The following is a 25,478-nucleotide window of genomic DNA, read 5'->3' as shown; positions in this document are numbered from 1 at the left end:
GCAATTCCTCTTCACCAGATCTTATATCATTTCATTGCCTCCTACTTGCTTTTAAGCGTTTGTCTTTGCCATCATAATATTTAGGACATTTTCGTTGTTCTATTTGAGATCATTTGTTTTTTCAAAATTATTATTATTTGGGTTTCTCTCATCACCTCCATAAATTGTTTTGAAATGTTTCTTTTCGTAACTCAAATATTTCGTTTGGTACTTTCTACCATTCATGCTTATTTCCACCCCTTTTAGGATCCTTTATCAATCAACTAACCTATATGTTCGTTGTCTCTTAACATTATTCAGGAGCATTTCCTCGCCTTCCAATCCATTTAGGGGTATATTCTAAGAGATCCTATCCCACAAGAATTGGTTAGCATCATCACCCTATTCATACACACTTCTTTCCCCCTATTAAGTACCCTATCTGCAAGCAAAAAGTCTTCGACATCCCACGTTTTGGATGCCTTTGTCAGTTGTCTGCCAGTTTAGGGATTTAAATTGTAAACCATTGTAAAAATTGATAATGGGAGTACAATATGAATCATCTCATCCGTAACTATCATTAGTATATGGGGAAAGAATGTCAGTCACTCCGGACTTGTCCTAAAAACAGAGAGAAGTGATTACGTGTATGTATATAACATTATTGACAGTTTCCGTGTTAACCACATCTTTAAGCGGAGAAGACAGCTGTATAGGTCCATATCGTGTACTCTGTTTACATATACATCCCATATTATATCTGTAAGAGTTTTACACGATGCCCGACCCACACGCGTAATGGTGACTACTCGAAATTATATGACGCTGTCATCCTGTTGCACTTGATACTATGGCCCTTACTTAACAGTGCCTCATTTATTGTTAAACTGATCTACGTTTCTCCGTTTCTTCTTTAGCAGGTGACCACAGACTCATTCTGTACATTTTACCAGGCTGTGTGCATTTCACCAGTGTGTCCGTTTCATCAAGACTCAGTCTGTATATTTCACCAAACAGGTGATTGAAGGACTAATATGTTCATTTCACAAGAGTTGACCAAGGAGGAACTATCTAACATATAAAGTCCATCAAGCAGGGAACCGAAGAAACTAGTGTTTACATTTTACCAAACAGGAGACCAAGGAACTCAGTGTTTACATTTTCCCAAGCGAGATGGCGGAGAATCTGTGCGTGTTGGTAGTTACAGTCGTTGTTTATGGATATTTACTTTTGCCTGTGCTGAGTAAGTATTTTTGAAGTTTTCCTATTTCTTCAATCGAAAGTATGTGAAATGTTATGTGATGGAAGAGCTCTTTCAAGCAAGTGTTCCTTTTCTTGTATGATAACTATTATTATTTTGTTTAGTTTGTGAATTGCTAAGTGTTTGATAAGTCTTTTATCAAAGCACTTTCCGTATTATATTTATATGAGTAGGTTTTTTGTGTAATATGTGAATTGTTGACTTGTATTCATCTACAGTTCCTGTAGGCATCATAGATAATTAACATTGTAATGTTACCTAGTCTTATCGATAACATAGTTATTAAACTCGTCTGACAATACATGTCAATATATAATTATATTGACATGTATTGTCAGACGAGTTTAATACCTATGATCGATAACTGCCGTTTAACTATGGTTCGAACCAATTTTGGTTTCCTGTTGCCTTGACTTTAATCAATAACTATTGTTACCCTGATCACAATTAATACATTAGGGTCATCACTGGGTTATTATAGGACTAACCCATACCTATCAACCATTGTTCGAAAGCATTACTGGGATATCATAAAACAAATATAGCACTAACTCATGTCCATTATAGGGTTCACACTGCTATGACGCTAATTAAACATCATAGGGTTGCCCAAATTCTGACCATGATATGATTATAATGACACATATCATTGTTCATTAAATGGGAATCTCTACATAGGTTCTGACAATCAAGCTTGAGAGCAGATAATAATTTTATATGAAAATATCCAATTTTATTGGCGCGTGTATATTATTATCTAACGGTAGAAAGAAAATATTGAAAAAATTGAGTAAGAAATTAATTTTATACAAAATAGATTAATTCATTAAATAAATGCATTGAGTGTTTTTAAAGGTTTTTGGTCGAACGCTGCAAATGTTTGGCATCAAATACGTTCGTTATTCGAAGGAAGTGAAAGATTCTTCGACGGGAAACCAAAAAAACAGTAGTTGCTATTAAAATGTCTTGCGTACCGACTAAAGTTAAAAGTTAACGCTCAGCTGATAACTATATTTATAAACATTCCCATAGCAACAGACTGCAGATAGGCGCGGAGCCAGAATTTAGTGATATTCTCGCATGTGTGTATGTATCATCACACAGACGCTGTTAAATGCTGGTGAACTATGCCTAATGTATCGTGGTCACAGTGATTGACATTTAGGAACAGATTATCAAAGCCTGACAAGCTTCATTTTGTACAAACTGAAATTGCATATTGACAGCATTTCTCGAAACCATGAAATTTATGACAAACAAAATATTTTAGTAATAATATGAAAAGATATAAGATATACATCTGATAAAAAATATTAAACACACTTGTTTCTGCAAGGTTTGAAAGTGTTTTTTTATACTTTGATTTCCAAGTTTGTATGCTGACAAATCTTTCGACAATCGATCCTTGGATATTATATACGAGATGTAGTGTATCAGTTTAGACACTTCCGCTTGGTAACGAGTGGTATATTTAAAGCATGGACATGTTATAGGTAAGATGACTATACTGTTTAAATAAGAATATTCTTGATTCAACTAAAAATAATTCGCTATGTAATTTGACACATAAATGACAAAATTAGTAAGAGAAAATTTGGATTGGATTTACGTCCTATCGATGAATATATCAGAGACTTAATTTGGTGTTGGAAGAAATCTGGACTTTCCAGAGAAAATAATCCCTATCAACTCCTGCACATAGACCTTGAACCCTGTAGGCCAGTGGTAAAATAGTACCTAATAATATTTATCATAAAACGTTGATGAACAAATTTCTATGATGTCATTATGTTAACTTGGTTAACAATGGTGCCAGATAAATGTAATTTTCAAATTAAATAATCAAAATTCACTCTGTTGTTATAGAAAATATTTTCTCTGAACTATCGTTGTATGATATATATACATTGCTATGTACTTCGTTTACAGTTGATTGCATATACCAATGACGTATTGTACTGTCGAAGAGAAACCCAAAAGTAGGCGTAAACAAAAGTATCATCTTATATTAGTCTTTTCTACATATACTGATACGAAAACTTGTGTAACACAACAATCGAATTTTTTCAAAGTTTTGAAATGAAAAAAAGTAAAATGTATAAAGGAATTTGAAGACGTCTTATGTTTTCTGTTTTGAAGTTGGTGCTTTGTACAGGGTATAATTTGTACGTGGTAAAATGACGGAGTCTGCATCTTGTAAAAATAAATGTACATCCTGTAATATGAACCATCAGAACGAAAGGAGTTCAACATTAGAGTTTCTGTCTGTTTTCGTGCTTAATTGTCTTAAGCTTGCATTCTGAGAAAAGCAAAACGAAAAGTGTTTAACTAAATTCAGACTTTAGGGCATTGATTTGTTAAAGGCTTGCATAAGATATAGTCAGAACACTACATTACCAAAAGTAAATGTTTAAAAAAATTATATATATATATTTTTCAAATACCCACATGCATGTATAATGTAAAGGAAAGCTCTTGGGAAAATGATTCCCTGATCTGCTATCAAAGTGCTAGTCAGCTAGCGATTGGTGCAGATAAACGTTATCACTCCCTCACCAATCGCTACTGCAGCTGACGGCCCGGCACGAGCTTGGCTTAGACACATGGAAAATATATGTACAGTCATGACACAACCAATAAAACTTTACTCTAATCTGAGATAATACGCTCAGCAGGTGATGTGAAATTTTTTTGATAGAGTTAAGGTTTCTTGAAACTGTGCATAGTTAAATGAAACAGTTAAATGATACATGGTAAAATGTAACTTTCTTATCTTCTAACTGACACCAATACAAGTAATACAAATGGCTTGTAAGCTATCATAATTTATATATTTTGGATGAAATGCTTACAGTGGTAGCATGCAAGGGTAGTATCAACTAGTATTCACACACGTGGTCGCATGGTAACTTACCAACATTTAAGAATGTGACATATTTAAATTATGGAAGAGTGGCTTATGTATATCCAAATGTCAGCCATGTGCAGGGCAGTTGTCCGCTACTGGCCAACGGTTGAAATTTCGACTTTATTCAATCGACAATATACTAATATAAGCAAAACCACTATAATTGACCCAATAATCGCACAAGTGGCTTAGAAATTGAAAACATCAAGGTGGCGATTAATGGGGCCACTTCTAGGCTAACCTGTACATTGTTACAGAAAGTAAACCTCTGCTTTAAAACGTTATTGAGTATCGGGTTCAATTTACATGTATCTCTATTTCCTTCCCCACAACTGAGTAGGCAACCTCGTAAGGTCCTAGCAGGACGAAGATTTAAAGCGTTAACTTTTTTCCCTGTTTTCCTTCTGCCTGTTTTTTCTTAAGTAACACGATAAGAGATAAGGTATCTTTTCAGAGTTTATCATTAAAACAAATATCTATCAATTGCAGGCACCGAACGGATATCACTACGAAGCATAGGAACTTATTACAGTCAGACGGAAGTGTGGAAAGATGCCAGGAAGTTATGTCGGAATAGAGGCGGGAAACTTTTAACAATCAAAGATTTAGATTATTGGGACAAATTGGTTGATAGACTGAACACGACGGATACCAGACCGACTATATGGATAGGAGGACGGGAGGACAAGGCTTCATGGATCTGGTCACATGGTACGAAATGTCTACTTTAAAATAAAGACAAAAATTACAATTCTTGCACAACAAACAAGTTTTTTGGCTATTCTGAATACATTTTTGTTAATTTATATTGGTAATCAATCGAAAAAATTCTGTATGATTGCCATAAAACATCTCTATGCGTGTTTAAAAATTGCAATATTTTCTAGTTATATATACAGTATGCAAAGATATAACATTTCTGTGTAAAAAAAGTCAAAGAAAGTATACATAATTGTATATCAGTGTGCTCGTTTTGTGATAAAATTCAAATAATATGATTGGATAATTACTCACAAATGCAAAGATGGAAGTCGTGTGTAATAACGTTATTACTTACCAGTTACACAAGTGTAAACAAAACATAATGCATTGTAAGTTTCAAACCGACTCATAAAGGCATGTGATATTATGTGCAAGATATTAGTACTATTGGGAAAGCCAACAGCGATATTCAGCTGTGTAGTCTCCTTAGAAATCCTCATTAACACTTCAAGACATAATATAAATGCTACGATTATTCAGTAATAGAGATGGCCAAGTATGGATAAAAGGTGACAAAACTAAACTCCAATAGATCGAATGTTATGTCAAGAAACTTTCATTTTTTCTAAAAAGTCGTATTTTTTGCTAATTTCATTGCCTTAAATAGTGTACTAAAATACCAAATATATATATTTTTTGAGTTTGAGAGTTTTGTTTGTGCAATATTTTGAACAAATTAATTTATGTAAGGAGGCGTGTGTTAAGTAAATCAGGATATTACTTAACACGAGGATGTTCCTTGTAGAAACCTTAATGGTCGTGGGAACAGTACAACCTCCGATTGTAATGATGGCCACTTGACTTGATTCTGATACAAAACAACTTTTCAGTCGCCATCCCGACTTCCCGTCACCAACACTACAAATACCACGTCTTATTGTTTTGATAAGATGGTTAATAGAGGATATTATGTAATGTGAACTGAAGTTGATGTCAAACGTATATGTATATATACATAAACTATGAACTGAAGTTGATGTCAAACGTATATGTATATATACATAAACTATGAACTGAAGTTGATGTCAAACGTATATGTATATATACATAAACTATGAACTGAAGTTGATGTCAAACGTATATGTATATATACATAAACTATGAACTGAAGTTGATGTCAAACGTATATGTATATATACATAAACTATGAACTGAAGTTGATGTCAAACGTATATGTATATATACATAAACTATGAACTGAAGTTGATGTCAAACGTATATGTATATATACATAAACTATGAACTGAAGTTGATGTCAAACGTATATGTTTAAGTATATATATACATAAACTATGAACTGAAGTTGATGTCAAACGTATATGTATATATACATAAACTATGAACTGAAGTTGATGTCAAACGTATATGTATATATAACTATAAAGTCAAACTATGAACTGAAACAGTTGATGTCAAACGTATATGTATATATACATAAACTATGAACTGAAGTTGATGTCAAACGTATATGTATATATACATAAACTATGAACTGAAGTTGATGTCAAACGTATATATGTATATATACATAAACTATGAACTGAAGTTGATGTCAAACGTATATGTATATGTATATATACATAAACTATGAACTGAAGTTGATGTCAAACGTATATGTATTACATAACTATGACTGAAGTTGATGTCAAACGTATATTATATATACATAAACTATGAACTGAAGTTGATGTCAAACGTATATGTATAAACTATGAACTGAAGTTGATGTCAAACGTATATGTATATATACATAAACTATGAACTGAAGTTGATGTCAAACGTATATGTATATATATACATAAACTATGAACTGAAGTTGATGTCAAACGTATATGTATATATACATAAACTATGAACTGAAGTTATGTCAAACGTATATGTTATATAATAAAACTATGAACTGAAGTTGATGTCAAACGTATATGTATATATACATAAAATATGAACTAAGTTGATGTCAAACGTATATGTATATATACATAAACTATGAACTGAAGTTGATGTCAAACGTATATGTATATATACATAAACTATGAACTGAAGTTGATGTAAAACTATGAACTGAAGTTGATGTCAAACGTATATGTATATATACATAAACTATGAACTGAGTTGTTGATGTCAAAACTGTATAAACTGTATATATACATAAACTATGAACTGAAGTTGATGTTCAAACGTATATGTATATATATATAACATAAACTATGAACTGAAGTTGATGTCAAACGTATATGTATATATACATAAACTATGAACTGAAGTTGATGTCAAACGTATATGTATATATACATAAACTATGAACTGAAGTTGATGTCAAACGTATATGTATATATACATAAACTATGAACTGAAGTTGATGTCAAACGTATATGTATATATACATAAACTATGAACTGAAGTTGATGTCAAACGTATATGTATATATACATAAACTATGAACTGAAGTTGATGTCAAACGTATATGTATATATACATAAACTATGAACTGAAGTTGATGTCAAACGTATATGTATATATACATAAACTATGAACTGAAGTTGATGTCAAACGTATATGTATATATACATAAACTATGAACATGAAAGTTGATGTCAAACGTATATGTATATATACATAAACTATGAACTGAAGTTGATGTCAAACGTATATGTATATATACATAAACTATGAACTGAAGTTGATGTCAAACGTATATGTATATATACATAAACTATGAACTGAAGTTGATGTCAAACGTATATGTATATATACATAAACTATGAACTGAAGTTGATGTCAAACGTATATGTATATATACATAAACTATGAACTGAAGTTGATGTCAAACGTATATGTATATATACATAAACTATGAACTGAAGTTGATGTCAAACGTATATGTATATATACATAAACTATGAACTGAAGTGATGTCAACGTATATAAACATAAACTATGAACTGAAGTTGATGTCAAACGTATATGTATATATACATAAACTATGAACTGAAGTTATGTCAAACGTAATTTGTATATATACATAAACTATGAACTGAAGTTGATGTCAAACGTATATGTATATATACATAAACTAAACTGAAGTTGAAAACGATTTAACAGAATGAAGATACTATAAATAACACTGACTTCATAATAATAAAAGAAAGGAAAAGTTTGAACTAAATATAAATTTGAATGAGAGTTGTTTCATGAGAAAACAAAGTCAGATGTTTTGATTTTCATTGGTGATGTAAATGGTTTAGTAATAGCTTGTTCAGATGGCGTAAATTAAAAACGGAAACACAGAAACAAAGTAATGGTTTATTCGTGTGTAAATGCAGAAAGAGAACCAGATCAGATGTTACCGTAGGGTAACCATTATCTTCTGGATATAGTTATTAATGTATCAACACCTATGTACATCAATTATAGTAAACTTACAGTAAATGTTAATCTGCCATAGGTCAGATAACAACTCTTGGAGAAAAAAACGCCATTTTTATAGTCATCACCAATTAGGTGTAAAATTGTTCTTATCAACTTTGGTTATGCAGCAGATTAGGATGTTGTATCATATTGTGGTATTTTTACAGGGATAAGTCTAAATCACTTCATAATTAAAATAAAAGTTATTTATACTGTAACCTAATTCTTTTTTGCGACGTTTTTATTTCCAAGGACTTTTTTCATGACGACCCTGACTTCTATTTTTCATCTGTCGTTTTTACATTTTCGTGGCGATTTCATTTCGTGATGTCTTATTTATTATCGCCCGTGAAATACGTGACAGTCAATCACACAAAGAAATTGGTTTATAGTATATAGACATCAACATTTTGTGCCAAAGTCTTCCATTACCTCATGCTTTCTTGTTTATGTTCAGACTTGTCCACTCTACAGAAGAGACCACTAGGCTGTTTTACAGAGAGGTTTTCCTACCCCAGTAACTTCACAAATAATCAGCCGACGTTATGTTCAAGTTTCTGTAGACACAGTATGAAAACTCTTTACGCAGGTCTGAAGGTAAGACATGACGTCATCATATACCCTAACAAGGTATTGAGGTGCTTAACAAACACCGGGAACATTTCAAATCTATTTCCATTACTTTTCTTGATAAACTATTTTTCTAAACGATTTCTGTGCCAGTTATTTTGCGCAAATTGCAGTTTATGATTATTGTTTGTTCATATAGCATTATTCTTTCTTATCAGTTTATGATAATTTTTATGAATCGATTCTACATAACATAAACAGTACTTATTTACTTGGGTTAAATTGCGTAATCTAAATACTACTCTAGTGTATTGGAACATTACATGTATTTCGTCATACTAATATTAAGTGTTGTTTCGTTTTACATGTTTGTAGGGGTCTGAGTGTTTTTGTCTCCATGAAGAGACAAAGTTTAAATCCGTGTTGGATGTCAATTGTAACAAACTCTGTCCCGGAAACAGGTACCAGCTTTGTGGAGGCGATAAGAGCGTCACCGTCTATAACACCCAAGGTGAGCTCACGAGACTGGCGCGAGAGAGTGGCTCGCGAGAGAGGCTCGTGTCAAAGAGCTCGTCTTACAACCCCTATCAAAACAGGTCAAATCACTACTGTTCTTTAGTTGGTCTATTCATAAACAGATCTAGTATTAGATATACACAGGGATTGGCTGTGATAAGAAACACGAACAGGAAATTCATCGTAATGACAGAAAGTGTCCCTAAACCATGTCATGCGTATTTATAAGATTTTCAAACCGAACAAATACGCGTTCAAAGAAGGAAATATGTAAAGAATATTTTATATACAAAACTCAAGATCTGTATTACTTGCATCAAAGATAAGTTGATAACTTCAAGATGTACATTTGAAGTCGAATATTCAATTTCAAACATTTTCTGACAAAGACAATGTCAACGAGATTAGTCATCAGGCAATGTTTATAAAGGTATCTCTAAAATTGAATCTTCCGCATAGAACATTTGAAGATCATAACATTACTGATGAAATACATAAATAATGTTTTCTTTAGGAAATACTCTTAGCATTCTTTTGGTAAGGATTGCAATTGCTTAGATTATATGTGAATATAATTGGGGCCAATAAACAGTGTAGTTCCAAATCACCAATCATTCTTATTCGCTATTTTTGTGATTCTTTTTATATATTTTCTGATTGAAAGTTGTTTTATTTGTAACGCGTTCATTTCTTAAATTGCATAGAAATATTTTTTTAAACAAAACTAAAACAATTTGTTGAACTTGTTTATAACATTTATTTGTAGATAAATTATTATAACATTTATTTGTTTTTTAGAGTGTTATCATAATGTAATGTGATTTTGTTTACATTAATGGTTTAATTTACTGAGTTTAGAGAGTCCGTTTATATTCTTTGTACACCATAATAGAGAAATGTCTAAAAGTTGATGGTGTACGGCCATGTTTAGAAAACAATACTGACGCTACGACCTTGTGTAAACTGAATAAAATATGAAATAGTTTTATATTGAATTATTCATCATAATCTGCATGACTTATATGCGGATTAATGCATGAAAAAGGAGAACAGGATAACGTGCTCTCTCAGATATTATGATACGTATTCTGGTACTGACTAAAGCTTCTCCCTAGATATATAAATAGCTATTATTTCCTGATCAGTTTTTCAGTTATATCACTTTAATGGCATTTTCATGATATGCAATAATATATAGCATATTCATTTTATTCTGTATTTGCTCTGTAAGTACTCAACGTTGCTATGGTGACCTCTCTTAAAAACGTTGATCACAAATCATTACATAACCTCATACATACTAAAAAAATCATTACATGACGTGGGCTCCATGCGTATATTTTATATACAAGTAACTATATAAAAATAATAGTTGATTATATATTAATTCAAATTTAGATTGTTGCAAACAAATTATACGATAAAGTTTTATAGACTCCATAACTATGCTAAAATATTGTCGCTTGAATGTAGATTCACTCGGATGGCACATGCACAAGCCTGATGCAGAACAAACTCGACAGGATTGTGGCCAGATTATGAGAATTAGCGATAATAAAACTATGTGGTACTCCGGCAACTGTACACAACGACATAAATACGTCTGTAAGATAGGTAAATGTCTGTATTTCATATTACTTTAAATCAAAACAATGTTCGAAAATGCTATTAATCCGTAAGAATTGTACAATAGACATAAATGACATTAAGCATAATTTAATTAAAATTTCGTAAGGCAATCGCTTCACTTGGCAAACCAAGCCGTAAGTTATTACATGTAATTGTAGCATATCTATGATGATAAATAGGTAATGTATATAATAAACCAATCATCTCATTAGCTAGTCTTTGAAACTACATTTCCTTTTTTATTGATTCCCCTGAATTCATTTCTTATATTAAACATGGTTTACAGTAAACAACCCTGGTGTGTGTAATTTCTATAAGAGAGCCATTCCATGTTATTACGCGTCTGAAGAAGCGAGGACGTGGTTTGAAGCAGCCAAGAAGTGTCAGATAATGGGCGGTCACCTGTCTGACAGGGCTGTGGAGGACGAGGAGGATCTCCTAAAACATCACTCGTTTTACTGGACAGGCTTGACGAGGGTCGTACAGACATGGACGGGATACAGTGAGTAGTTATATCAGTCTAGGTCATTATGTGGAGGTTAAGTTACAGTGAGTAGTTATATCAGTCTAGCTCATTATGTGGAGGTTAAGTTACAGTGAGTAGTTATATCAGTCTAGCTCATTATGTGGAGGTTAAGTTACAGTGAGTAGTTATATCAGTCTAGCTCATTATGTGGAGGTTAAGTTACAGTGAGTAGTTATATCAGTCTAGGTCATTATGTGGAGGTTAAATTACAGTGAGTAGTTATATCAGTCTAGGTCATTATGTGGAGGTTAAGTTACAGTGAGTAGTTATATCAGTCTAGGTCATTATGTGGAGGTTAAGTTACAGTGAGTAGTTATATCAGTCTAGCTCATTATGTGGAGGTTAAGTTACAGTGAGTAGTTATATCAGTCTAGCTCATTATGTGGATGTTAAATTACAGTGAGTAGTTATATCAGTCTAGGTCGTTATGTGGAGGTTAAGTTACAGTGAGTAGTTATATCAGTCTAGCTCATTATGTGGAGGTCAAGTTACAGTGAGTAGTTATATCAGTCTAGCTCATTATGTGGAGGTTAAATTACAGTGAGTAGTTATATCAGTCTAGCTCATTATGTGGAGGTTAAATTACAGTGAGTAGTTATATCAGTCTAGCTCATTATGTGGAGGTTAAGTTACAGTGAGTAGTTATATCAGTCTAGCTCATTATGTGGAGGTTAAATTACAGTGAGTAGTTATATCAGTCTAGCTCATTATGTGGAGGTTAAATTACAGTGAGTAGTTATATCAGTCTAGCTCATTATGTGGAGGTTAAGTTACAGTGAGTAGTTATATCAGTCTAGCTCATTATGTGGAGGTTAAATTTACAGTGAGTAGTTATATCAGTCTAGCTCATTATGTGGAGGTTAAGTTACAGTGAGTAGTTATATCAGTCTAGCTCATTATGTGGAGGTTAAGTTACAGTGAGTAGTTATATCAGTCTAGCTCATTATGTGGAGGTTAAGTTACAGTGAGTAGTTATATCAGTCTAGCTCATTATGTGGAGGTTAAGTTACAGTGAGTAGTTATATCAGTCTAGGTCATTATGTGGAGGTTAAGTTACAGTGAGTAGTTATATCAGTCTAGGTCATTATGTGGAGGTTAAGTTACAGTGAGTAGTTATATCAGTCTAGGTCATTATGTGGAGGTTAAGTTACAGTGAGTAGTTATATCAGTCTAGGTCATTATGTGGAGGTTAAGTTACAGTGAGTAGTTATATCAGTCTAGCTCATTATGTGGAGGTTAAGTTACAGTGAGTAGTTATATCAGTCTAGGTCATTATGTGGATGTTTAGTTACAGTGAGTAGTTATATCAGTCTAGCTCATTATGTGGAGGTTAAGTTACAGTGAGTAGTTATATCAGTCTAGCTCATTATGTGTGGAGGTTAAGTTACAGTGAGTAGTTATATCAGTCTAGTCATTATGTGGAGGTTAAGTTACAGTGAGTAGTTATATCAGTCTAGTCATTATGTGGAGGTTAAGTTACAGTGAGTAGTTATATCAGTCTAGGTCATTATGTGGAGGTTAAGTTACAGTGAGTAGTTATATCAGTCTAGGTCATTATGTGGAGGTTAAGTTACAGTGAGTAGTTATATCAGTCTAGCTCATTATGTGGAGGTTAAGTTACAGTGAGTAGTTATATCAGTCTAGCTCATTATGTGGAGGTTAAGTTACAGTGAGTAGTTATATCAGTCTAGCTCATTATGTGGAGGTTAAGTTACAGTGAGTAGTTATATCAGTCTAGCTCATTATGTGGAGGTTAAGTTACAGTGAGTAGTTATATCAGTCTAGGTCATTATGTGGAGGTTAAGTTACAGTGAGTAGTTATATCAGTCTAGCTCATTATGTGGAGGTTAAAGTTACAGTGAGTAGTTATATCAGTCTAGCTCATTATGTGGAGGTTAAGTTACAGTGAGTAGTTATATCAGTCTAGGTCATTATGTGGAGGTTAAGTTACAGTGAGTAGTTATATCAGTCTAGCTCATTATGTGGAGGTTAAGTTACAGTGAGTAGTTATATCAGTCTAGCTCATTATGTGGAGGTTAAGTTACAGTGAGTAGTTATATCAGTCTAGGTCATTATGTGGAGGTTAAGTTACAGTGAGTAGTTATATCAGTCTAGCTCATTATGTGGAGGTTAAGTTACAGTGAGTAGTTATATCAGTCTAGGTCATTATGTGGAGGTTAAGTTACAGTGAGTAGTTATATCAGTCTAGGTCATTATGTGGAGGTTAAGTTACAGTGAGTAGTTATATCAGTCTAGGTCATTATGTGGAGGTTAAGTTACAGTGAGTAGTTATATCAGTCTAGGTCATTATGTGGAGGTTAAGTTACAGTGAGTAGTTATATCAGTCTAGGTCATTATGTGGAGGTTAAGTTACAGTGAGTAGTTATATATCAGTCTAGCTCATTATGTGGAGGTTAAGTTACAGTGAGTAGTTATATCAGTCTAGGTCATTATGTGGAGGTTAAGTTACAGTGAGTAGTTATATCAGTCTAGGTCATTATGTGGAGGTTAAGTTACAGTGAGTAGTTATATCAGTCTAGGTCATTATGTGGAGGTTAAGTTACAGTGAGTAGTTATATCAGTCTAGGTCATAATGTGGAGGTTAAGTTACAGTGAGTAGTTATATCAGTCTAGGTCATTATGTGGAGGTTAAGTTACAGTGAGTAGTTATATCAGTCTAGGTCATTATGTGGAGGTTAAGTTACAGTGAGTAGTTATATCAGTCTAGCTCATTATGTGGAGGTTAAGTTACAGTGAGTAGTTATATCAGTCTAGCTCATTATGTGGAGGTTAAGTTACAGTGAGTAGTTATATCAGTCTAGTCATTATGTGGAGGTTAAGTTACAGTGAGTAGTTATATCAGTCTAGCTCATTATGTGGAGGTTAAGTTACAGTGAGTAGTTATATCAGTCTAGCTCATTATGTGGAGGTTAAGTTACAGTGAGTAGTTATATCAGTCTAGTCATTATGTGGAGGTTAAGTTACAGTGAGTAGTTATATCAGTCTAGCTCATTATGTGGAGGTTAAGTTACAGTGAGTAGTTATATCAGTCTAGCTCATTATGTGGAGGTTAAGTTACAGTGAGTAGTTATATCAGTCTAGGTCATTATGTGGAGGTTAAGTTACAGTGAGTAGTTATATCAGTCTAGGTCATTATGTGGAGGTTAAGTTACAGTGAGTAGTTATATCAGTCTAGGTCATTATGTGGAGGTTAAGTTACAGTGAGTAGTTATATCAGTCTAGGTCATTATGTGGAGGTTAAGTTACAGTGAGTAGTTATATCAGTCTAGGTCATTATGTGGAGGTTAAGTTACAGTGAGTAGTTATATCAGTCTAGGTCATTATGTGGAGGTTAAGTTACAGTGAGTAGTTATATCAGTCTAGCTCATTATGTGGAGGTTAAGTTACAGTGAGTAGTTATATCAGTCTAGCTCATTATGTGGAGGTTAAGTTACAGTGAGTAGTTATATCAGTCTAGCTCATTATGTGGAGGTTAAGTTACAGTGAGTAGTTATATCAGTCTAGCTCATTATGTGGAGGTTAAGTTACAGTGAGTAGTTATATCAGTCTAGGTCATTATGTGGAGGTTAAGTTACAGTGAGTAGTTATATCAGTCTAGCTCATTATGTGGAGGTTAAGTTACAGTGAGTAGTTATATCAGTCTAACTCATTATGTGGAGGTTAAGTTACAGTGAGTAGTTATATCAGTCTAACTCATTATGTGGAGGTTAAGTTACAGTGAGTAGTTATATCAGTCTAGGTCATTATGTGGAGGTTAAGTTACAGTGAGTAGTTATATCAGTCTAGGTCATTATGTGGAGGTTAAGTTACAGTGAGTAGTTATATCAGTCTAGGTCATTATGTGGAGGTTAAGTTACAGTGGGTAGTTATATCAGTCTAGGTCATTATGTGGAGGTTAAGTTACAGTGAGTAGTTATATCAGTCTAGGTCATTATGTGGAGGTCAAGTTACAGTGAGTAGTTATATCAGTCTAGGTCATTATGTGGAGGTTAAGTTACAGTGAGTAGTTATATCAGTCTAGTCATTATGTGGAGGTTAAGTTACAGTGAGTAGTTATATCAGTCTAGCTCATTATGTGGAGGTTAAGTTACAGTGAGTAGTTATATCAGTCTAGGTCATTATGTGGAGGTTAAGTTACAGTGAGTAGTTATATCAGTCTAGGTCATTATGTGGAGGTTAAGTTACAGTGAGTAGTTATATCAGTCTAGTCATTATGTGGAGGTTAAGTTACAGTAGTGTTTTTCTAGTCATTAGTGGAGGTTAAGTATCAGTCTAGTCAGTTATGTGGAGGTTAAGTTACAGTGAGTAGTTATATCAGTCTAGCTCATTATGTGGAGGTTAAGTTACAGTGAGTAGTTATATCAGTCTAGGTCATTATGTGGAGGTTAAGTTACAGTGAGTAGTTATATCAGTCTAGGTCATTATGTGGAGGTTAAGTTACAGTGAGTAGTTATATCAGTCTAGCTCATTATGTGGAGGTTAAGTTACAGTGAGTAGTTATATCAGTCTAGGTCATTATGTGGAGGTTAAGTTACAGTGAGTAGTTATATCAGTCTAGGTCATTATGTGGAGTTAAGTTACAGTGAGTAGTTATATCAGTCTAGCATTATGTGGAGTTAAGTTACAGTGAGTAGTTATATCAGTCTAGTCATTATGTGGAGGTTAAGTTACAGTGAGTAGTTATATCAGTCTAGCTCATTATGTGGAGGTTAAGTTACAGTGAGTAGTTATATCAGTCTAGGTCATTATGTGGAGGTTAAGTTACAGTGAGTAGTTATATCAGTCTAGCTCATTATGTGGAGGTTAAGTTACAGTGAGTAGTTATATCAGTCTAGCTCATTATGTGGAGGTTAAGTTACAGTGAGTAGTTATATCAGTCTAGCTCATTATGTGGAGGTTAAGTTACAGTGAGTAGTTATATCAGTCTAGGTCATTATGTGGAGGTTAAGTTACAGTGAGTAGTTATATAGTATATCAGTCTAGCTCATTATGTGGAGTTAAGTTACAGTGAGTAGTTATATCAGTCTAGGTCATTATGTGGAGGTTAAGTTACAGTGAGTAGTTATATCAGTCTAGCTCATTATGTGGAGGTTAAGTTACAGTGAGTAGTTATATCAGTCTAGCTCATTATGTGGAGGTTAAGTTACAGTGAGTAGTTATATCAGTCTAGCTCATTATGTGGAGGTTAAGTTACAGTGAGTAGTTATATCAGTCTAGCTCATTATGTGGAGGTTAAGTTACACAGTGAGTAGTTATATCAGTCTAGCTCATTATGTGGAGGTTAAGTTACAGTGAGTAGTTATATCAGTCTAGCTCATTATGTGGAGGTTAAGTTACAGTGAGTAGTTATATCAGTCTAGGTCATTATGTGGAGGTTAAGTTACAGTGAGTAGTTATATCAGTCTAGTCATTATGTGGAGGTTAAGTTACAGTGAGTAGTGTTATATAGTTAGTCATTATGTGGAGGTTAAGTTACAGTGAGTAGTTATATCAGTCTAGCTCATTATGTGGAGGTTAAGTTACAGTGAGTAGTTATATCAGTCTAGGTCATTATGTGGAGGTTAAGTTACAGTGAGTAGTTATATCAGTCTAGGTCATTATGTGGAGGTTAAGTTACAGTGAGTAGTTATATCAGTCTAGGTCATTATGTGGAGGTTAAGTTACAGTGAGTAGTTATATCAGTCTAGCTCATTATGTGGAGGTTAAGTTACAGTGAGTAGTTATATCAGTCTAGGTCATTATGTGGAGGTTAAGTTACAGTGAGTAGTTATATCAGTCTAGGTCATTATGTGGAGGTTAAGTTACAGTGAGTAGTTATATCAGTCTAGGTCATTATGTGGAGGTTAAGTTACAGTGAGTAGTTATATCAGTCTAGGTCATTATGTGGAGGTTAAGTTACAGTGAGTAGTTATATCAGTCTAGGTCATTATGTGGAGGTTAAGTTACAGTGAGTAGTTATATCAGTCTAGGTCATTATGTGGAGGTTAAGTTACAGTGAGTAGTTATATCAGTCTAGCTCATTATGTGGAGGTTAAGTTACAGTGAGTAGTTATATCAGTCTAGCTCATTATGTGGAGGTTAAGTTACAGTGAGTAGTTATATCAGTCTAGCTCATTATGTGGAGGTTAAGTTACAGTGAGTAGTTATATCAGTCTAGCTCATTATGTGGAGGTTAAGTTACAGTGAGTAGTTATATCAGTCTAGTCATTATGTGGAGGTTAAGTTACAGTGAGTAGTTATATCAGTCTAGCTCATTATGTGGAGGTTAAGTTACAGTGAGTAGTTATATCAGTCTAGCTCATTATGTGGAGGTTAAGTTACAGTGAGTAGTTATATCAGTCTAGCTCATTATGTGGAGGTTAAGTTACAGTGAGTAGTTATATCAGTCTAGGTCATTATGTGGAGGTTAAGTTACAGTGAGTAGTTATATCAGTCTAGCTCATTATGTGGAGGTTAAGTTACAGTGAGTAGTTATATCAGTCTAGCTCATTATGTGGAGGTTAAGTTACAGTGAGTAGTTATATCAGTCTAGCTCATTATGTGGAGGTTAAGTTACAGTGAGTAGTTATATCAGTCTAACTCATTATGTGGAGGTTAAGTTACAGTGAGTAGTTATATCAGTCTAGCTCATTATGTGGAGGTTAAGTTACAGTGAGTAGTTATATCAGTCTAACTCATTATGTGGAGGTTAAGTTACAGTGAGTAGTTATATCAGTCTAGCTCATTATGTGGAGGTTAAGTTACAGTGGTGAGTAGTTATATCAGTCTAGCTCATTATGTGGAGGTTAAGTTACAGTGAGTAGTTATATCAGTCTAGGTCATTATGTGGAGGTTAAGTTACAATGAGTAGTTATATCAGTCAAGCTCATTATGTGGAGGTTAAGTTACAGTGAGTAGTTATATCAGTCTAGGTCATTATGTGGAGGTTAAGTTACAGTGAGTAGTTATATCAGTCTAGGTCATTATGTGGAGGTTAAGTTACAGTGAGTAGTTATATCAGTCTAGCTCATTATGTGGAGGTTAAGTTACAGTGAGTAGTTATATCAGTCTAGCTCATTATGTGGAGGTTAAGTTACAGTGAGTAGTTATATCAGTCTAGCTCATTATGTGGAGTAGTTAAGTTACAGTGAGTAGTTATATCAGTCTAGGTCATTATGTGGAGGTTAAGTTACAGTGAGTAGTTATATCAGTCTAGGTCATTATGTGGAGGTTAAGTTACAGTGAGTAGTTATATCAGTCTAGGTCATTATGTGGAGGTTAAGTTACAGTGAGTAGTTATATCAGTCTAGGTCATTATGTGGAGGTTAAGTTACAGTGAGTAGTTATATCAGTCTAGGTCATTATGTGGAGGTTAAGTTACAGTGAGTAGTTATATCAGTCTAGCTCATTATGTGGAGGTTAAGTTACAGTGAGTAGTTATATCAGTCTAGCTCATTATGTGGAGGTTAAGTTACAGTGAGTAGTTATATCAGTCTAGGTCATTATGTGGAGGTTAAGTTACAGTGAGTAGTTATATCAGTCTAGGTCATTATGTGGAGGTTAAGTTACAGTGAGTAGTTATATCAGTCTAGCTCATTATGTGGAGGTTAAGTTACAGTGAGTAGTTATATCAGTCTAGCTCATTATGTGGAGGTTAAGTTACAGTGAGTAGTTATATCAGTCTAGCTCATTATGTGGAGGTTAAGTTACAGTGAGTAGTTATATCAGTCTAGCTCATTATGTGGAGGTCAAGTTACAGTGAGTAGTTATATCAGTCTAGCTCATTATGTGGAGGTTAAGTTACAGTGAGTAGTTATATCAGTCTAGCTCATTATGTGGAGGTTAAGTTACAGTGAGTAGTTATATCAGTCTAGCTCATTATGTGGAGGTTAAGTTACAGTGAGTAGTTATATCAGTCTAGCTCATTATGTGGAGGTTAAGTTACAGTGAGTAGTTATATCAGTCTAGGTCCATTATGTGGAGGTTAAGTTACAGTGAGTAGTTATATCAGTCTAGCTCATTATGTGGAGGTTAAGTTACAGTGAGTAGTTATATCAGTCTAGGTCATTATGTGGAGGTTAAGTTACAGTGAGTAGTTATATCAGTCTAGCTCATTATGTGGAGGTTAAGTTACAGTGAGTAGTTATATCAGTCTAGGTCATTATGTGGAGGTTAAGTTACAGTGAGTAGTTATATCAGTCTAGGTCATTATGTGGAGGTTAAGTTACAGTGAGTAGTTATATCAGTCTAGCTCATTATGTGGAGGTTAAGTTACAGTGAGTAGTTATATCAGTCTAGCTCATTATGTGGAGGTTAAGTTACAGTGAGTAGTTATATCAGTCTAGGTCATTATGTGGAGGTTAAGTTACAGTGAGTAGTTATATCAGTCTAGCTCATTATGTGGAGGTTAAGTTACAGTGAGTAGTTATATCAGTCTAGCTCATTATGTGGAGGTTAAGTTTACAGTGAGTAGTTATATCAGTCTAGCTCATTATGTGGAGGTTAAGTTACAGTGAGTAGTTATATCAGTCTACTCATTATGTGGAGGTTAAGTTACAGTGAGTAGTTATATCAGTCTAGCTCATTATGTGGAGGTTAAGTTACAGTGAGTAGTTATATCAGTCTAGCTCATTATGTGGAGGTTAAGTTACAGTGAGTAGTTATATCAGTCTAGCTCATTATGTGGAGGTTAAGTTACAGTGAGTAGTTATATCAGTCTAGCTCATTATGTGGAGGTTAAGTTACAGTGAGTAGTTATATCAGTCTAGCTCATTATGTGGAGGTTAAGTTACAGTGAGTAGTTATATCAGTCTAGGTCATTATGTGGAGGTTAAGTTACAGTGAGTAGTTATATCAGTCTAGCTCATTATGTGGAGGTTAAGTTACAATGAGTAGTTATATCAGTCTAGCTCATTATGTGGAGTTAAGTTACAGTGAGTAGTTATATAGTCTATCATTATGTGGAGTTAGTCATGAGTTATATCAGTCTAGCTCATTATGTGGAGGTTAAGTTACAGTGAGTAGTTATATCAGTCTAGCTCATTATGTGGAGGTTAAGTTACAGTGAGTAGTTATATCAGTCTAGCTCATTATGTGGAGGTTAAGTTACAGTGAGTAGTTATATCAAGTTACAGTGAGTAGTTATATCAGTCTAACTCAATATGTGGAGGTTAAGTTACAGTTATGTGGACTATCAAATCGGATTTCCGTTTATACAGGTAAAAACATCGTTGATTTGACCTTGCCCAGATCACAAAGGATTGAGAATAGAACACGGACATGTCTAGCTTTACAGAAGAATGAGTTGGATGACAGCTGGTCTATAGGAAGTGTATCATGTAAAGAACACCTACCCTTCATCTGTCAATCTCGTGAGTATAACCGAGGATATTGCAATGTAACGCCTGTTGGGATTTATACTAAATACATCTATTTATTGTATGCGGTCCATATATGTACATAATTTCACAACAAAAAATCTATAATTTCACAACAAAAAATCTAAACTTTACGGATTTTACGTTGCTTAGGCTCATATCGTCATTCAAGATTATTAGAGATTCTGGTTATGATAATATGTATCATGTTCTGGTTAATCATGTCAATTTCAGATGGTGATATCACCGAATCAAACGAGTACACATACCGTAACGACATGGATACTGGAGTAACGAAAATTGATCAGATTGACGACATATTGTTTGGTGAGCACGTTAGCAGTGTATTCTCACGACGATCAGGTATCTAATGTCATTTTATTAACACCGTTTATATATTTTGCACATTGCATATCATTAACCTTTCACCGTTACATGTGAAATACAGCGATATGGTTGTTTTTCATACCTAATGGAACCAAAAGGCCCAGTTGACCGATCGCCAGGCAGTTTGTAGAAACGTCTCGTGCTCACAAACGCACATTTATCTATTCAATGTCGGAATAAACGTCGTAACATACACACTAAAAATACAAAGTCACAAGCGGTTTGATTGACAGCTGGCGATCCGTCAATTTGGATTTTGATAGTTATTGGAATTCTAGTCAATTCGGTATTCGTTTATCTAAATCATGATTATGTAAAATGTCTTTTTGCATTGTCATGCAATGGAAATTTTGCTTCTGTTGTTTGAAGAAATAGAAAATACCAGTACCTTTGGAACGCATGGCTAACGACAACAAACCAAAGACGATTGAATAGATCATTTGAGACTTCGCCTCCGTTGTATACGACCATTTTATAATGACACATGATCAAGATTTTTACACTATTAAATGTCTTTTTTCAGTTATCTTCTACATCGTCATATCAGCGGGCGCGGGTGTGTTTATGTTGATACTCCTTGCAATAATCGTCTGTTGTGTTCGGAGAAGGTAAGCTTATGCCATACAATTATCCGACTATTGGCTGTATAAGTTCACTTTTATTCGTGATTTGTGGTATTTTCGAAAGGTGTTTGATGGATAATTCTCTAATTGTATATAAGTATATGTATAGTTTCATTTGGCCCATATATAAAATTCTGGATTCATCAGAGTAAAAATGGCAGGAAAACGGCTACTTTTTGAATTCTGATTATTAAAGTTTAACCGGAATTTAAGTTGATAAAAAGTGTGTATGTATCGAGCTAACCTTAGGCATTACTGCAGACTCAGTGTGGTGTTGCTTGTCAATTTTGGCAAAATATGCAAACAGTGTACATTTCATTTAAACAAGTCCACAGTGTTCAGTGCATATTTCTGTCACCAAGTAATCAGACCATAATGTTAACTAGTCTCTATAGCAGATACACGGAGTGCTTGTTTGACATACATATCGATTCCTTTTCGGCATTGTCATGCAAATGGCACACTTTTTATCACCTTAGTTCTGTTCAAGAACTATTTCAAACAGGGACTAATACCTTAAAAGAATTCGTATCTTTTTATGGCTTATTAGTGAAGTATTTGATATATTGTAGAGTGAAATGATAAAAAGAAAAAAATAAGAAAAGATAGGGAAATGATAACATAGATATCCCAACAGTTATAGGAATACAATTCAGAAGTGATGAGGAAAGAATATATAAACATGCTATCAAAATATTGTATATAAAACATTGATATTTAAGTTATGTGCATATTTGTATTTATCAGAAAAGCAAAGAAAGTCCAAAAGAAGAAAGAAGAGGAACATTTTTATTTTGTTTTGGAGAAAGAAGAAAGTATATACAACACGATAGACGGGCCGGATATGCTGCGTGAAACACCAGTCCGTGTAAAGCCTGCAGTGAAAGACATCCCTCCCAGGACCTCTAAAATAGCCCCTAAACCAGACAATACGTACAATCAGTTAGAATTCAAAGGCAGGATGTCGAATGCCCTGAATCCTTTACCAATCTTAGTTCACCATGTAGATGATTCTCCTGATAATCCGTATGACGTTGTGCGGTCTGCGGAATATGATACTATCGAGAACATCAAGAGAAGTTGTTTGACGCTTGTTGACAAGCCTTACGATAAATGTGGGTCATTCTCCAGACCAGCACAGGACGTCAATTGTAATCAAAACAATATTCGAAATCCAAAGTGATTCAATATATCAAATGTTGACAAATTAAAACAATGTTTGAAATCAAAAGTGATTGAAATTTTCGATAGTTATCGCTATCCCAAAACCAATATTGCCAATTAAACGTGTTCACGATGTCAACCTTGAACAAATCATGACTTGAAATCGTCTAAAATGTTTTTAAATTGGTTCAAGATGTCACATACAAGCTAAATGTCTTTCTGGAAATCAAACGTGATTCGGGCCATTGCTACTTACGTTTCACAGTGAAGGTCCTATACTGATTCTGCTGCAACTGTACTTAAACATATCCGCATGTCAAATATAGTCGACAAAAACACACGTAGCAACAGTACCTTTTCCTGATTCTACGGAAATTACTCGCTGTATCATGATGGGACTATGTGATCACGAAATGCTCACTGCAATACTGCTCAAATTTCGGTGTATGAGATCACTCTCATTCAACAGTTTAATGTTTAGGTATTTATCATATTATCGGGATAAATACTCTATTTCATTAACTATTATCCTCTCAATTGATGCTTGAACTCATTATAACGATGCTTAACTTCACATGATTGTTTCTGTAGTGGAAAAAGCTATCGACGTCGTCGAGTGTTGCTTCCACTATATAAAATAAAATTGAAATATTTTGTGTATATTTCCAAATATGTGACTTTTGCGATAACCATAATCTTACAGCCGTCGGTGTACATTTGTACCATTCGATATGTGATTTACGTATAGCTATTGCTGGTAAGATTGCCAATACAGTATGCAAGGCTTGGTTTCTTACCTTTATTAATTCCTAGATACGTGTGTGCTTGTGAATACATGTATATAAGTTATGTACAATAATTTGTATGGTGTCTTTGTGTACTGGTGTATGGAGGTGTAATTGACAATCTATTAAACTATTTATTGGTGTTAAATGCTTATCCGTAACGTGTTTAAAGAGAGAATGTTGAGACTGGTGGAGAGTATTTTTTGTATTTCGAAATCCTTAGGTAAATAATTACATCAGTAATTCTTATACAGATATATCCAAGCTGTTGTTAGATTTTTATCAATTATCTAATATGGTAATATTATTCATCACTTGTGAAACAAGGGTTGAAACATTTTCCATTATTATTAGCGATAATATCGTTGAATATTTGCATTTATGTAAATATTACGATTATCACATTTAATTTATTAACTTACAAATAGAAATAGCTCTTCTTCATTAACAAACTATTCTTTCTTCTATCCATAATTCATGATTTCCCATTCGTTCACAATGTCACGGAGTATGAATGTAAATTTTGTGATTTCTGCTCTTAATTTTCTTGTATTTAGATATACAAATATTGGTATGCTTTGCATTCAGTATTGTATGGTTTTCGATGAATGTTATGTAAAACTGTTAAATAAAGAAAAATAAAAGATAAAAAAATGTGTGGGTGTACACCTTATTATGTCTATCAGTATGCCTATATGACCTTCCTATTGAATGTCGATACTTTCCCTGCCGACATATTAGTATCTGAGACACCCGGTTGACTGTACAACAATATACCCTAATCACCATGTGAAATAAAAGTGGAATAGAGTGATACACAATCAATTATCTCTGATGCTTATACTTCCATAAACGACTGTTGAATGTTTATTATAAAGAGCTATTGTCGTGAATACTCTACCACGAAACTGAAGAATACCAATATGCCAAGATCATAATCGTCATCAAACAGTTGAAAACATAGAAAATGAAAAAAAAAACAAAAAAAAACAACACAAATAAGATCTCGTGGTGAAGCATTAAACAACTGTAACACAAAAACACAGAATAGTCACCGATTTCATTTCAACAAATGTTATTACACATGAAAACACATTGGAGTAGACAACATGTTAAAGTTGTGTGGTCTATAACTTTCGCTTTTTGTCATAGTGAAAACTGTTTAAGTGTTATACATATTTTTCTCCGTCTGTCTGAGGTTTAAACTTTCTAATTTTACCACTTTTTATAAAGTTGCAGCACTGGAAGTATCTTTAATTATAAAAGTAAAAAATCTTTTTAACGTGTACACGTGAAAAATAGGCTCGAAAGATGCCGAATCATTCCGAACTCTCCCGAACATCGTCGCGACAATCTCGAAGTAAAACGAGAGTTGTGAAACGAAGAGAAAATATCAACAATTTTTCGTAAACAAAATATGTGGTCGACCTCATCAGACTCTATCTACAAAGAAAATAATGCTCGCACATTACAATATTTGATACACAACATTTTACGGTAATGTGTAAATTGGATGTTTCAAATACTCAATCTGTGGACATACTAGCATGATTTGCTCATATAGGCCAGAAGGAAAACGTAAA

General features: G+C 33.8%; 1 protein-coding gene across 2 annotated transcripts; it reads left to right on the top strand.

Moving 5' to 3' along the window:
* The first annotated feature begins 711 nt into the window (after positions 1–711).
* LOC138320492 (uncharacterized) lies at positions 712–24,551 on the top strand. 2 transcript variants are annotated; one of them, XM_069263475.1, is made up of 10 exons: positions 712–1,222; positions 4,638–4,859; positions 8,776–8,915; positions 9,264–9,399; positions 10,878–11,018; positions 11,320–11,535; positions 20,778–20,930; positions 21,171–21,263; positions 21,847–21,931; positions 22,694–24,551. In XM_069263475.1, exons 1-10 carry the CDS (start codon positions 1,153–1,155, stop codon positions 23,127–23,129), a joined length of 1,692 nt encoding a protein of 563 aa, XP_069119576.1. In that variant the 5' UTR covers positions 712–1,152; the 3' UTR covers positions 23,130–24,551. The 2 variants fall into 2 exon arrangements, with proteins under 2 accessions (XP_069119576.1, XP_069119575.1); XM_069263474.1 differs by having other exon boundaries at positions 717–1,222; positions 21,171–21,299.
* Positions 24,552–25,478: the final 927 nt, after the last annotated feature.

The sequence above is a fragment of the Argopecten irradians genome, chromosome 4, assembly GCF_041381155.1.
Source record: "Argopecten irradians isolate NY chromosome 4, Ai_NY, whole genome shotgun sequence".
Taxonomy (NCBI): domain Eukaryota; kingdom Metazoa; phylum Mollusca; class Bivalvia; order Pectinida; family Pectinidae; genus Argopecten; species Argopecten irradians.
This window is presented reverse-complemented; position numbering and strand designations above follow the sequence as displayed.

Bases quoted from the DNA above. Each gene is read 5' to 3' on its own strand.
- LOC138320492 (XM_069263474.1), top strand. From the start codon at position 1,153: ATGGCGGAGAATCTGTGCGTGTTGGTAGTTACAGTCGTTGTTTATGGA. The intron at 9,400-10,877 runs GTGAGCTCACGA...GCTTGAATGTAG, and splicing joins CACCGTCTATAACACCCAAG to ATTCACTCGGATGGCACATG. The intron at 21,300-21,846 runs GTATCTAATGTC...GTCTTTTTTCAG, and splicing joins TGTATTCTCACGACGATCAG to TTATCTTCTACATCGTCATA.